This window comes from Abrus precatorius, unplaced genomic scaffold (assembly GCF_003935025.1).
Source record: "Abrus precatorius isolate BTA unplaced genomic scaffold, Abrus_2018 Scaffold11, whole genome shotgun sequence".
Classification (NCBI taxonomy): Eukaryota; Viridiplantae; Streptophyta; class Magnoliopsida; order Fabales; family Fabaceae; genus Abrus; species Abrus precatorius.
The window spans coordinates 24,679,571-24,693,852 of record NW_020874303.1 but is presented as its reverse complement, the minus strand read 5'-3'; the positions used below and the strand labels follow the sequence as shown (position 1 = coordinate 24,693,852).

General features: G+C 35.9%; 2 protein-coding genes and 1 non-coding gene across 3 annotated transcripts; all 3 read left to right on the top strand.

Moving 5' to 3' along the window:
* Positions 1-3,188: 3,188 nt before the first annotated feature.
* On the top strand, positions 3,189-7,009 carry LOC113854438 (trithorax group protein osa-like). Its single transcript, XM_027485410.1, has 3 exons — positions 3,189-3,581; positions 4,684-4,971; positions 5,570-7,009. Exons 1-3 carry the CDS (start codon positions 3,441-3,443, stop codon positions 6,716-6,718), a joined length of 1,578 nt encoding a protein of 525 aa, XP_027341211.1. The 5' UTR covers positions 3,189-3,440; the 3' UTR covers positions 6,719-7,009.
* A 228-nt stretch (positions 7,010-7,237) lies between these two features.
* Positions 7,238-13,564, top strand: LOC113854733 (callose synthase 12-like). Its single transcript, XM_027485921.1, has 2 exons — positions 7,238-12,667; positions 13,187-13,564. The coding sequence occupies exon 1, from the start codon at positions 7,372-7,374 to the stop codon at positions 12,658-12,660; it is 5,289 nt and encodes a 1,762-aa protein (XP_027341722.1). The 5' UTR covers positions 7,238-7,371; the 3' UTR covers positions 12,661-12,667; positions 13,187-13,564.
* Positions 10,310-10,390, top strand: LOC113856722. Its single transcript, XR_003502956.1, has one exon. It is a non-coding gene; the product is annotated as a small nucleolar RNA J33 (small nucleolar RNA).
* Positions 13,565-14,282: the final 718 nt, after the last annotated feature.

Below are 14,282 nucleotides of genomic sequence, written 5' to 3'. Positions count from 1 at the left end.
TTATTATATTTATATTTGCCTTACTTTCTTCCAAGCCAGAACCAACACACGTGTACCACATGTCCAACACTTTTTTTTTAATATTTATTTAAATAATTCATATCAAATATTGTCAGAAGCATTCAAAACGAACCATATAATCTCGTGCTATAAAAATAATAACGTATAGTTACCAACACCGTAGCGATCTTTTTATGCCCCTCGCATTTCGTTTTATAATTAATACTCATAAAAAAAAGGAAAAATATATTTAGGGCATACAGATATTGTACCATGTTCTAGTCGTAAAATTTTAAATAATATTTCATTAAACTTAGTTATTATGTTATGAGTTGCATAGACTAGTTATGGCTTTATAACATACAGGTCTGAAAATATAATTATTTAATAATTTATTCTATAACTGGTTTTTTTAACAATAGTTAAAGATTGCCTGATTTTTTAAGTCAGGTTACTAATCTGAACAAATTTAAAATAGTTGACTTAATGTAGTTAGACCAGTTCCCTCGAATCAAATTTGCAGTTGAAAATCTCGTAAAAACATTTAAATGAAAAATTGATTGAACTATCGATTAATATCAACCACACAACAATTAAGTATCGTAATTGAAGTGATATTTGGAGTGAATTTATTGGTTGATAAGTTTATTATTGTTAAATCTCGTAAATAAGATACATAATTATCAAAGAAACGAGATTGTAGTTAAACAATTAATAATAAAATTATATATACGGTCCATTTGTTTCTTTATTAACTTGATTACGTATTGAATATAATTTTTTTAATACATATCTAATGACACATATTAAACAGATAAAAATTAAAATTAATTATAAATTTTTTAAAAATATTATACTAATTTAAAATGTTTAATAAATTTATATATATTATTAATTAAAAATTCATTAATATAATTATATATATTATTTATTTTCATCTAATTTAATATGAATCCGATTTAGGTCACACATTTAGATATAATGAATGAATTTATAGTAAATTTTTTTTTATATATAAAAATTTAAACTTAAGACCTTAAGTCGTTTCTCACTCAAATTTATTTTTATTTTATTATATTTACTTTATTTATATTAATTAAATAAAGCATAAGTTGGTAAAAGTATTTATTCTGATGGAAAATTATACGATTTTTGTGTTATGTTGGCATTAATCGTTAAGTTATTAATAAAGATGCACTTAATAAATAATGTTGTGCGTCAATCTGATGTGATATAATAGTTGGTAATTAACATTATAAAAAAGAGTTTACGTTATCTAAAGCTTATAAAAACATGGTCGGTTGATCTCATCTTTATTTTGACTTCAAATCCAACACGATCCCTGCAACACAGGGGAAAAGTACATAAAATATTTAATATTTTTTTTAATGATTGACTGGACGTAAAGCTTAAAATAAAGTAAAAAAAAAAAAAACAATTCTAAGAGTAGAAACTCCCAAATCATGGCAACAAAACTTGCAGCTCTATTAGAAGTTGATCAAGAAACAGAATCTCTATTTCTTAATCGCAACTAATATTAACAAGTTTGTCAGTACACTAAATTGTTTCTCTAAAATTACGCACAACATGTATTTGCTGAGAGCTAGACAACAATCTTTCCCTTGCTTGATTAATTGCTAGAAGAATCCCTTCAAATTCCATTGACCACCATTAGAGCCTACTTGCATTTAAATTCTATGAAAGTAACTAAGCTAGCTTTAAACCTTGAAACCCTTGAAACTCTAAGCTATATAGATTGTGGAACTCCCAAACCCTTGACAAAACCTCTAATCCATCAATATTCAAATTAACACTAAAGTTAATTTGAAACCAGTCGTGCTCATTAATAGTATAGTAAGGAAGATTATACTTTTTATCAATCAAATGATTCCATATGAGGGTGGCCATCAGGCAGTTTCTCATAGCTGAAGAAGATATATTCTTTCATATTATTACAATTAGCAGAAAGGATTTCCAAGACCCATATTTATGCTTCATAGCATTAGTTAACAATCTCTTTTGCATGAGTAACAAGACAAGTACCTTAACGTTTTCGGTCGAATTCCGAATGGATTTTTTATATACTATGATGGTGTAATTGTTTTTTTATTGATATTTTTTATTAGTATTTTGTTATATATAAATACTTAATTAAAAAAGTTAAATATTGTTAAAATAACACAATTCGTTTAATTATTTAATAAATTCTGAACTTATTTAAAACTTTTTAACCTATTTGTATTTAACAATTTTTTGATGAAAATATGGGCACTAATCAAGAATTTAATTAAAAATACCTGTAATTTTTAAAATAAAAAAGTTATTAAAAAATACTAACTGCAAAACTTACAGGTTAATAAAAAAGGTATTTTCTCTAGTAGTGCTAGGATATTTTCGGGTGCATCCAATACTCCTCTTAAGTGGACCAATAGAATGTATTTAAATAGTTTAATATGTTTAATATTTATTTTTATTATAATTCCTTTAAATGCAAAAAGGTCCTTTAATTTTTTCTAATACAAAAAAGTCTCTTTTAATTTTTTGTTGTTATTTTGTTATATTAGTCACAATTATGGTGTATCATATTTTCTGCTCAATCATCACCAAAGAAAAACACCGGATTCTCGCATCATTCCCTAAAATCTTATAGTATAACACTTCATTCCTTAAAATAATTTGCGATGGTGATTGAGCAAACCAATTTTTAGCATTGATTCTACAAGCTTTTATATAGCACCAATCATCACTAGCATGGATCATCACTACAAATAGGATTGATTGTAGTTGTTGCTACAAATTTTTCTAGTTCTACAATAATTAGAAAGCTACAAAACAATGTTCTATAATTAACAAAAGCCATCACACTACAATAATTCATAAAATTAAAGTCTTACTTAAAAAATTGTGCTTATCTTAAAAATAAATTGTGTTAACGATGTTGATATAAAATTAAAACAGTATTAATTTAATATCTTTGTTCTACCTGTTTTATAGCATGCAAAACCTCTACAATGATGGATAAAGATGGAAAAAATAATTATTAAATAACATTAAATTTTAAAACTATTTAATAATAATAAATATAGATATTTTTTAAAATTGATAACTAAATAAAATTTTTATAAGCTTTTAAATATAAATATTTTTTAGTATATTTAAAAAAGGCATTCCATGCGGCTTCAATCTTTAGGGCTGTGTAGATTTTACCAATTAAGAAATACTCTAAGGACTTATCCGTGTGGTCGCGAATCACGTTCCCTCAGTTTTATTTAAAACGTTTTCAGTTATTCTTTTTCTCACCTAATTTATGGAAAAACATAGGAAAGGTATTTTCGCAGACAAGTAACGTTAACACTTTCTCCACTCCACAAATTCCTATATCTTTACCACAACGCTTCTCTCTCTGCATCAACTTTCACCCTTAAGCTTAAGCTCCGGCCATGGCGTCTGGACCATCGGGTCACGGTAACGGTGGTTCCAAGGGCTTCGATTTTGGCTCCGATGACATCCTTTGTTCATACGAAGATGATTATATCAACCACGATTCTTCTAATGGAACTCACACCGATCCCAGCACCAAGGTAATATATATACCCATGGCGTATTTCCTAGTTGACTTCATGTTTTTTAGCCTTAAAGGGCAATTTCCCAGTTTGGGTCTGAAGAAATTGGCTAGGGTTTTCGGAAAGTTTTCATTTTTAGCAATATATTTGCATATGTTTTGATCATGGCTTGTTTCTGGGTGCTTATATTTATTTAATTATTATTGGGTTTCCAGAAGCTACTTTCACTCATTGCTGCTAAGGAAAATTGGTTTATGTTTTGTTTGTAGTAGGTTTGTGACATCATGAGGGTCTTATTTTCTTTTCGAGTAGAATGGGCTGGGTTTTGCATGAATGCATGAGCTGGTTAGTTAACACCACGAAGACAAAAAATTTGTTAAGTGGCTGGCTGAGAATAGAATGAGGAATGCATTCGAGTCTAGGAATGTCGGATTTTCCATATTAATGATGTATACGTCTGCTGAAATTTTATTGAGTAAAGAGATTTTGGGATTGGTTCAAGATTGATGAGGCTGGGACTAACTGGTTGCCAACAAGAAGAATGAAAGAGGAATTGATTATATTTTGTTTTGATGCGGCTGAGGCTAAATGTCTAACGAGGGTGACTTTGTATGTTTTGATACATACAGGGTTGGTGATTATTTTTCTAATATTCAACATCGATTGATCTATCATTGCTAACAAAACTAATAAATGTAATCTGTTCATGGCTTATTTGAATGTTAGTAGTAGGTCAGTAAGACTTCATTATATCAAACAACATTATTGACAAGATCATGGTAGAAGTAAATATAAAATGGTAAAATTTAGGAGGGAGACTTATGTCAGCATACTCATTTTGGGGTGTTTAAAGTAGATGCACTTCTTCAGTAAGGATTGACAGGCATTACTTGTTTGCCTTGAGAAACACAAAGTGATTTAGGCTTGTTGTTTTTTTGACGTGGTTATTGTTTGTAATTTGAATTCCTATTAACTTAGAACTGTTATACTTGCTTTATTCTGAAAATTATCTTGACCATATCAAGCTTAATGTACTTGTGGTCATCATGGATCGCATGTAGCTTTGTCTTCCTTTCAAGTGGTTATGAATCCCAAATTCACAAAATCTATTTTTTCTCAGGATTTTCACATTTCAAGGATGGGAAGAACATCAATGTTGCCTGCTACTGCCTATAGTTCGCCTGAAGATTCTTTAGGCCAGGATGTGATTGCAACTGTTGAGAAGAGTATGAAAACATATGCTGACAATGTGATGCGGTTTCTTGAAGGAATTAGTCTAAGGCTGTCTCAGTTGGAATTATATTGTTATAATCTTGACAAGTCAATTGGAGAAATGCGATCTGATTTAAATAGTGACCATGAGGAGGCAGATACAAAACTCAAATCTCTCGATAAACACCTTCAGGAAGTGCGTTTTATCTTTAATTGATAGATTATGCAATGCTCTTTACTCACAATTTCTCCTTATTTTGATGTGCTTCATTAATAGCTTTAGGTTAAAATAAGAAATTCTCTCTGTGATGGATGAATAGTTGGAACATCTTGCGCTCATCTTGTTTGGTAATATATAAAATGCAGTCCAACAGACAAATATAACATGATGGGATTTTTTTTTTCAGCAGTAGTACCTTTTTTCCACTCAATTGGAAAATAAGCTCACTGAATCTGTAAACCAACTCATCATCTTATGTTGGTCCGGAAACATTTTAAATATTAATATACTTTGTACTTAAAGGTTGTCAATTAAAAAACTGATTTTAATTCAGTGTTGTTGTTGCCAAATTATAATCCTTTATTGCTAGAATAATATGTTATTCCTTGTTCTTCCTATGAACATGAAAACCGTGTTGTAACTGTTGTTCAAATTCGTGTATAAACATTAAGCTCAGATTGTCCTGTATTAAGGTGCTACATGGAACTGTTCATATTTTTTTAACTGGCCGCGTATACTTTGAGAATAGACATCACTTTAATATGTATTTATTTTTCTTGTGTTGCTTATACAGGTATATAGGTCTGTGCAAATTTTAAGAGACAAGCAAGAGCTAGCTGAGACTCAGAAAGAGTTAGCCAAGCTTCAACTTGTTCAGAAAGAATCATCTTCCTCAAGCCATCCGCAGTCCAATGAGGAGAGATCTTCACCTTCTGCCTCAGATCCAAAAAGAACTGATAATGCATCTGACCCTCGTAATCAGCAGTTAGCTCTTGCCCTACCTCATCAAGTTGCTCCCCGGCAGCAGCCTGTGGCACCCCCCTCTCAAGCTCAGTCCCCAAATGTGACCCAAGCCGCTCAACAACCCCATTATTACACGATGCCCAACCCTTTGCCCAATCCCCAAGCTGTGGCCCCACTTCCTCAGAATCAGTATTTGCCATCTGATCCACTGTATCGGATTCCACAGTCAACATCATCTCAGGTAACCCATTCCCCACCCATGCAACAATTTTCTCAGTATCAGCAGCAGCAGCAACAACAGCCACAATGGCCTCAACAGTTACCACAGCAGGTGCAACCTCTGCAACCGCCCTCAATGCAGTCTCAAATGAGACCCCCCTCAACAAATGTTTATACTCCATATCCTACAAGTCAAGCTACAAATCCACTTCCCACTGAAACACTGCCGAACAGCATGCCAATGCAACTGCCATACTCAGGGATTCCACCCCCAAGATCTAGTGCAATACCATATGGATATGGCGAAACTGGCAGAACAGTTCCACAGCAACCTCTGCCCCAGCAAGTCAAGAGCTCTTTTCCAGCACAACCAGGTGACGTATATGGAACTAGCGGGACCCACTCCTCCCTTCCTCCTGCAAGTGCATACATGGCATATGATGGAGAGGGTGGAAGAACACATTATCCACCCCAACCTTCTCATTATGCTCAAGGTGGATATCCTCCAACAAGTGCTTCCCTTCATAATCCTGCTCCACACAATATCATGGTTCGGAATCCTAGCCAGTCACATTATATTCGCAACCATCCCTACAATGAATTGGTTGAAAAAATGGTGAACATGGGATTCAGAGGCGATCATGTGGCAAGCGTTATCCAAAGGATGGAAGAAACTGGGCAGCCTTTAGATTTTAACTCCGTACTTGACCGGTTGAATGCTCCTACTTCAGTGGGTCCCCAGAGGGGATGGTCAGGGTAAACAACTTGTACTTCATATGCCCTTTGTACAATGTTGTTCAGCATGTCCTGCATGAACACTGTTGTCCAGGACCCGGATGTTACTTTCCAGCCCTCCAATCATTGCGTGTTTTATAATGCATGGAATAAACTTTTATGTAATGTAATGTTCCCGGTATTATCGTATATAGCATGTTTGAGAATTGAGGAATATTGTATAATATTTAATGTTGATTCAGTGAATGGAATTATATGACGTCATTTATTCTAAAGAAGTTAAATTAAGTACCACTCGACTCCAGCGATTTTAAATCAAAATTGTATTCTGTAATAAATGCTTGCCATCCATTACCAATTTATTTTGTATCTTAATTCTCTTACGTAATCTTTGATTGAACCCATATATTGGGGTTAAATATCATCCCCTAAATTAACTACAATAAAGTACATGCAAACGCAATGCATATTTATAAAATTAATAACCTTAAGTACATAAAAGGCGAAAAAAAAACGAACAACCTAACTAACGCGCCTCTTCTTCTTTCTCTCTCATTCCGCGCCGTGACCGTTACAAGATCAATGAGGCAAAACCAACACTGTATTTGTAAGTGAATACCCGAAACCAGCGGAACGCAGTCTTCCCTGCTGTCACTCTCCGGTTTAGATCCCAATGCTATGCCTATCACTCGTGTCCACAACGACGACGACGTCGTCGAACCCTACAACATCATTCCTATCCACAACCACACCGCCACCACCCACCTAATCGCCGACCACCCTTCCTTCCGCGTCCCAGAGGTACGCGCCGCCGTATCCGCCCTCCGCTCTGTAGGTGACCTCCGGCGTCCCCCTTCCCCACGATGGCACCCCGGCATGGACCTCTTGGACTGGCTAGCCCTCTTCTTCGGCTTCCAAAACGACAACGTTCGCAACCAGCGCGAGCACCTCGTCCTCCACCTCGCCAACGCTCAGATGCGCCTCTCTACTCCTCCCGACAACATCGCCGCCCTAGACGCCACCGTCCTCCGCTCCTTCCGCGTCAACCTCCTCAGCAATTACACCAGGTGGTGCTCCTATTTGTCCACCGAACTCAACCTCTTCCTCTCCGACGCCTCCTCCGAATCCAATCACCGCCGCGAGCTCCTCTACGTGTCTCTCTACCTTCTCATTTGGGGAGAAGCCGCAAACCTTCGATTCCTCCCCGAATGCATCTGCTACATCTTCCACTACATGGCCATGGACCTCAACAGAATCTTGCATGACCATTACCACCACGAGCCTTCTATTCCTAACGAAAACGGGTTTCTCGAGAGCGTTGTGAAACCGATTTACCAAACCATACTCTCTGAGGTTGAGAGTAGCAGGAACGGAACTGTACCTCATTGTGAATGGAGAAATTACGATGACATAAACGAGTATTTTTGGAGTAAGAGGTGTTTTGAGAAGCTCAAGTGGCCTATTGATTTGGGAAGCAACTTCTTTGTTTTTAGGGGAAGAGAGGGAAAGCGTGGGGGAAAAACTGGGTTTGTGGAACGGAGGTCGTTTTGGAACTTGTTTAGGAGTTTTGATAGGCTTTGGGTGATGCTGATTTTGTTCTTTCAAGTTGGTGTGATTATTGCTTGGGATGATAGGGCTTATTATCCTTGGCATGGGTTGGAGGATCGTGACTTGCAGGTTCGGCTTTTCACTATTTTCTTCACGTGGAGTGCTTTGAGGTTTCTGCAATCTTTGCTTGATGCTGGAATGCAATGCAGGTTGCTTTCAGTGGAGACAATGTGGCTAGGAGTCAGGATGGTGCTGAAAACCGTTGTTGCCGCGGCATGGTTCTTTGTCTTTGTTGTCTTTTATGGAAAGATATGGGAGCAGAGAAATCATGACAGAGAGTGGTCTGGGGAAGCAAATAGGAGGTTGCTGAATTTTCTTGAGGTTGCTCTTGTTTTCGTAGTTCCGGAGCTTCTAGCTTTAGTCCTTTATATACTTCCTTGGGTTGGAAATTTTATTGAGAATAAGGATTGGGGGATTTTTAACTTCTTGTCGTGGTGGTTTCACAACAGAACTTATGTTGGTCGTGGATTGAGGGAAGGTCTTTTAGACAACATTAAGTACACCTCGTTTTGGGTTGTGGTGCTTGCTTCAAAATTTTGTTTTAGCTATTTTTTACAGATTAGACCAATGATTGCTCCATCAAAGGCAGTATTGGACCTTAAGGATGTTCGTTATCGATGGCATGAATTTTTTCAAGATGGTAAGTGGCTTGTTCTTGGGTTGCTGTGGCTTCCTGTTGTTTTGATTTATCTAATGGATATACAGATATGGTATTCGATATATTCATCGTTGGTTGGGGCGACTGTGGGTTTGTTGGCCCACTTGGGTGAGATTAGGAGTATGCGACAGCTGAAGTTGAGGTTTCAGTTTCTTGCTAGTGCAGTTCTGTTTAATCTAATGCCGGAGGAGCAGTTGTTGAGTGCAAGGGGAACATTGAGTAGCAAAGCTAAGGATGAAGTTCACAGGATGAAGCTCAGATACGGGCTTGGTGAGCCCTATAAGAAGCTTGAGTCTAACCAGGGTGAGGCCAACAAATTTGCTCTGATATGGAATGAGATAATCATGTCTTTCAGGGAGGAAGATATCATCTCTGACCGAGAGGTTGAGCTGCTGGAGCTGCCAAAGAACTCTTGGAATGTTAGGGTTATTCGTTGGCCATGTTTTCTTCTCTGCAATGAGTTGCTGCTGGCGCTCAGTCAGGCCAAAGAACTTGTTGATGCTCTTGATAAGAGGCTTTGGAAGAAAATCTGCAAGAATGAGTTCAGGCGATGTGCTGTCATTGAAGCATATGACTGCATCAAGCACTTGCTTCTTGAGATTATCAAGCCTAATAGTGAAGAGCATTCTATTGTGATGGTTCTGTTTCAGGAGATTGATCAGTCTCTCGAGCTTGGGAAATTCACTACAATATTCAAAACGACTGCACTTCCCCAGCTCCACAACAAGCTGATAAAACTTGTTGAGTTATTAAATGGGAATAAAATAGATCCTAACCAATTGGTTAACACCCTTCAGGCCATTTATGAGATTGTTGTAAAAGATTTTTTCAAGGAGAAAAGGGGCATTGAACAGCTTGGGGAGGACGGTTTGGCTCCACAGAATCCAGCTTCTTCAGAGGGTTTGCTTTTTGAAAATGCCATTCAGTTGCCTGACACCATTAGTGAGAACTTCTATCGCCAGATTCGGCGCTTGCATACCGTTCTTACCTCTAGGGATTCAATGCAAAACATCCCAGTTAATCTAGAAGCCAGACGAAGGATTGCTTTCTTCAGCAACTCACTTTTTATGAACATGCCCCATGCTCCCCAAGTTGAGAAAATGATGGCTTTCAGTGTTCTAACCCCTTACTATAGTGAAGAAGTAGTTTTCAGTAAAGAACAGCTCAGAGTTGGGAACGAAGACGGTGTGTCAACCCTGTACTATTTGCAGACTATATATGATGACGAGTGGAAGAATTTTATGGAGAGGATGCGGCGGGAGGGGATGAAGAATGATAGTGAGTTATGGAATGATAAACTTACAGATTTGAGGTCCTGGGCATCCTACAGAGGCCAGACACTATCGAGGACTGTTAGAGGAATGATGTACTATTATAAGGCCCTCAAGCTTTTAGCTTTTCTGGATTCTGCATCAGAAATAGAGATTCAAGAAGGCACACGTGAAGTTATTCCACTGAAGCAAGACAATTCAGATGGTTGCAACTCGGAAAGGTCACCTTCCCCTTTGAGTTTAAGTAGAACAAGTAGTTCAGCTGGTTTGTTATTCAAAGGCCATGACTATGGAACTGCTTTGATGAAATTCACATATGTGATTGCTTGCCAGATATATGGAGCTCAGAAGGCAAGAAAGGACTCCCATGCTGATGAAATTCTGTATCTAATGAAAAACAATGAAGCACTTCGAGTTGCCTATGTTGATGAGGTTCCCATTGGGAGCAATGAGAAGGAGTATTACTCTGTTCTTGTTAAGTATGACCAACAATTGCAGAGGGAGGTGGAAATTTACCGTGTAAAGTTGCCAGGTCCCTTAAAGTTAGGAGAAGGAAAGCCAGAAAATCAAAATCATGCCATCATTTTCACTCGTGGGGATGCAATTCAGACTATTGATACGAACCAGGACAACTACTTTGAGGAGGCACTTAAAATGAGGAATCTCTTGGAAGAATACAGGCATTACTATGGTATTCGGAAGCCTACCATTTTGGGAGTGAGGGAACACCTTTTTACAGGTTCTGTTTCCTCTCTTGCGTGGTTCATGTCAGCTCAGGAAACGAGTTTTGTCACCTTAGGACAGAGGGTTTTGGCAAACCCTCTGAAAGTTAGAATGCATTATGGTCATCCTGATGTGTTTGACAGGTTTTGGTTCATAACTAGAGGTGGTCTCAGTAAAGCCTCTAGAGTGATCAACATAAGCGAGGATATTTTTGCTGGGTTTAACTGTACTCTTCGAGGAGGCAATGTCACACATCATGAATACATTCAGGTTGGAAAGGGAAGGGATGTTGGGTTGAATCAAATATCTATGTTTGAAGCAAAGGTTGCCAGTGGAAATGGGGAGCAAGTCCTAAGTAGAGACGTGTATAGATTGGGTCATAGGTTGGATTTTTTTCGGATGTTGTCATTCTTCTACACTACAGTGGGATTCTTTTTCAACACGATGATGGTGGTTCTTACCATATATTCATTTTTATGGGGACGATTGTTGCTTGCTCTTAGTGGTGTTGAAGCTGCTATGGAAAGTAACAGCAAAAATAATAAAGCACTCGGTGTCATCTTGAATCAGCAGTTCTTCCTCCAAATTGGGCTTTTTACTGCCCTTCCAATGATTGTGGAGAATTCTCTTGAGTATGGTTTCCTTCACGCTGTTTGGGATTTCTTGACGATGCAACTCCAACTTTCATCAGTTTTCTACACATTCTCTATGGGTACGCGTAGCCACTTCTTTGGAAGAACTATCCTGCATGGTGGGGCAAAATATCGAGCAACGGGTCGTGGCTTTGTTGTAGAGCACAAGAGTTTTGCAGAAAACTATAGACTCTATGCTCGGAGCCATTTTGTGAAAGCAATTGAACTGGGGCTAATACTGATAGTTTATGCATCAAACAGCACTTTAGCAACCGACACATTTGTTTATATAACCATGACCATCTCTAGTTGGTTCTTAGTTGCATCATGGATCATGGCACCATTTGTGTTCAATCCTTCTGGTTTTGACTGGCTAAAGACTGTGTATGATTTTGATGACTTCATGGAATGGATTTGGTACCGTGGAAGAGTGTTTGTCAAAGCAGAACAGAGCTGGGAAAAATGGTGGTACGAAGAGCAGGATCATCTTAAGGTAACAGGGATTTGGGGAAAGCTTTGGGAGATAATCTTGGACCTTCGGTTCTTCATATTTCAATATGGTATTGTATATCGGCTAAGCATAGCTGCTGGGAGTACCAGTATTGCTGTTTACTTGCTATCTTGGATTTATGTATTTATTGTATTTGGGATTTATGCTGTGGTAATTTATGCCCAGAACGAATTCGCAGCAAAACACCATATCTATTATCGTTTGGTCCAGTCCATTTTGGTAGTTCTTGCCATACTTGTGATAGTTGCTTTGCTGGAATTCACTGAATTCAAATTCATGGACATTTTAACTAGCTTGTTGGCATTCATTCCCACAGGCTGGGGAGTGGTATTGATTGCTCAAGTATTGAGGCCTTTTTTGCAGCACACCGTAATTTGGAATGGCGTTGTTTCTTTGGCACGTCTATACGATGTATTATTTGGAATCATTGTTTTGGCCCATGTGGCTCTGCTATCATGGTTGCCTGGTTTTCAGGCTATGCAAACTAGAAGTCTCTTCAACGAAGCATTCAGTAGGGGCCTCCGGATATTTCAGATTGTTACGGGAAAAAAGTCCTCAGGTTGATTGTCAGGTATATTTTGTTCATACGTTGTATAGCCGTAATTGATTTTTTAAGTCAATCTTCTTTTAGGTATATATTGTGTGTTACTAAAATAGGATTTTTTTTTTGTTTTTATTTTATGTGCGTGTATAAAATAAATAAATAATATGATATGATATGATATGATATCACTTCACTGACAATATTAATTTTTAAGTATTTATATAATAAAACTATTTTTTTCTTATAAACTAGTTCAACAAGACAACCATAAAGCTTGGAAGAGAGGCAGGCATTGATTTCAATAATTATTACGAATTTTGTCAAAATTATTTCATAAAATAAATGTCTTAATCTCAGATGAATTAATGAACTAAACTTTTATTAAAAAGTCTATTAATTTTCTTAAAATGAGAGTATCAGTAACATAAACAAACCCGTTGTTATGATATGAACCTTGTATTTAGTTATAACTTAATTTGTCTGTCTTGTTTTTCTGGATGTTCGGCTGAATGATGGTTGTTGATAATGGTTTTATTAAAACGGTAGATACTAGAGTTATTTGCAGTGACGGAGGAGAGTAGAGATCTGAGGCAGAGACGCAATGCTATTGATTGAGTTGAAAAACGATGGTTCTACGGATCCCAGCGAGTGAAGATGGGGGATTGGAGCTGTTCATGGAGAGGTTGCGTTTTGGTAGTGAGACTGCATATGAATGTTACAGGTTTGACCACCAAATAATTTCTCGTGGTGGTGAGGTTGCAGAAGAAGGAGACACCATGACAATAGTTACTAGTGATTTGAAAAGCATAGGCACGTATCTTATTTTTTTTACATTTCATTTTTTCTATTTTTTATTTTATGTGCTGTGTAAAACTCTAATTATATTTTTCACAGTCATAATTTTTTAATATGAAGGATTTAGTTGAAATATCTTCGAGTATAAATTTTTTATTGAAAAAAATTTATCATATTAAAAATATAAAAGTGTAGTAAATTATTTTAAATAAATTTTAGTGTGTATTTGAATTAGTTAATTTTTAATAAATAATTATATCTATATTGATTATTATTATGATAATTGACTATATAAAATATTTTTTTTGATATAATAGATGAAAGTAATTTAAAAATAATATAGTGTGTTTAGATTGTATAAAATAATTAATTTTTATGTTAATATTAAAAAATACAAAGTTATGTATGATAATTTGTTGTGTTTTTAAGAAAATATTGTCAATGATAAAATACAAAAAAAATAATTTTAAATTAAAATGATAAATTTTAATCATAAACCTTAAAATTTAATTTATTTATATAAGTTGTTTTTTATAAAAATTTAATAAAAAATTATAAGTTAATTTTCAATAACTATTCGAATAGAAATAACTCATTTTTTCAATTTTTTGCATAATTAATAAAATAGAATAATTATTTATATTTTATTTATATTAATCCTTAATATGGTCAAAACTAAACTCCTTTAAATTTTAAATAATATATTGCATATGTATATTAAAAAAAAAGCACAATTCTTAAAATATCCTGAGTAAACGCACATGCACTGTACTTATATATATTTGAATGCGAGTTGGAACGTGCCGACATAAGAAGTACTCCTTTATGCATTGCCTCAATTTCCGTT

Coding starts and splice junctions, on each gene's coding strand:
- LOC113854438 (XM_027485410.1), top strand. CDS start 3,441: ATGGCGTCTGGACCATCGGGTCACGGTAACGGTGGTTCCAAGGGCTTC. Junction 3,582..4,683: donor ACACCGATCCCAGCACCAAG/GTAATATATATA, acceptor ATTTTTTCTCAG/GATTTTCACATTTCAAGGAT. Junction 4,972..5,569: donor TCGATAAACACCTTCAGGAA/GTGCGTTTTATC, acceptor TTGCTTATACAG/GTATATAGGTCTGTGCAAAT.
- LOC113854733 (XM_027485921.1), top strand. CDS start 7,372: ATGCCTATCACTCGTGTCCACAACGACGACGACGTCGTCGAACCCTAC.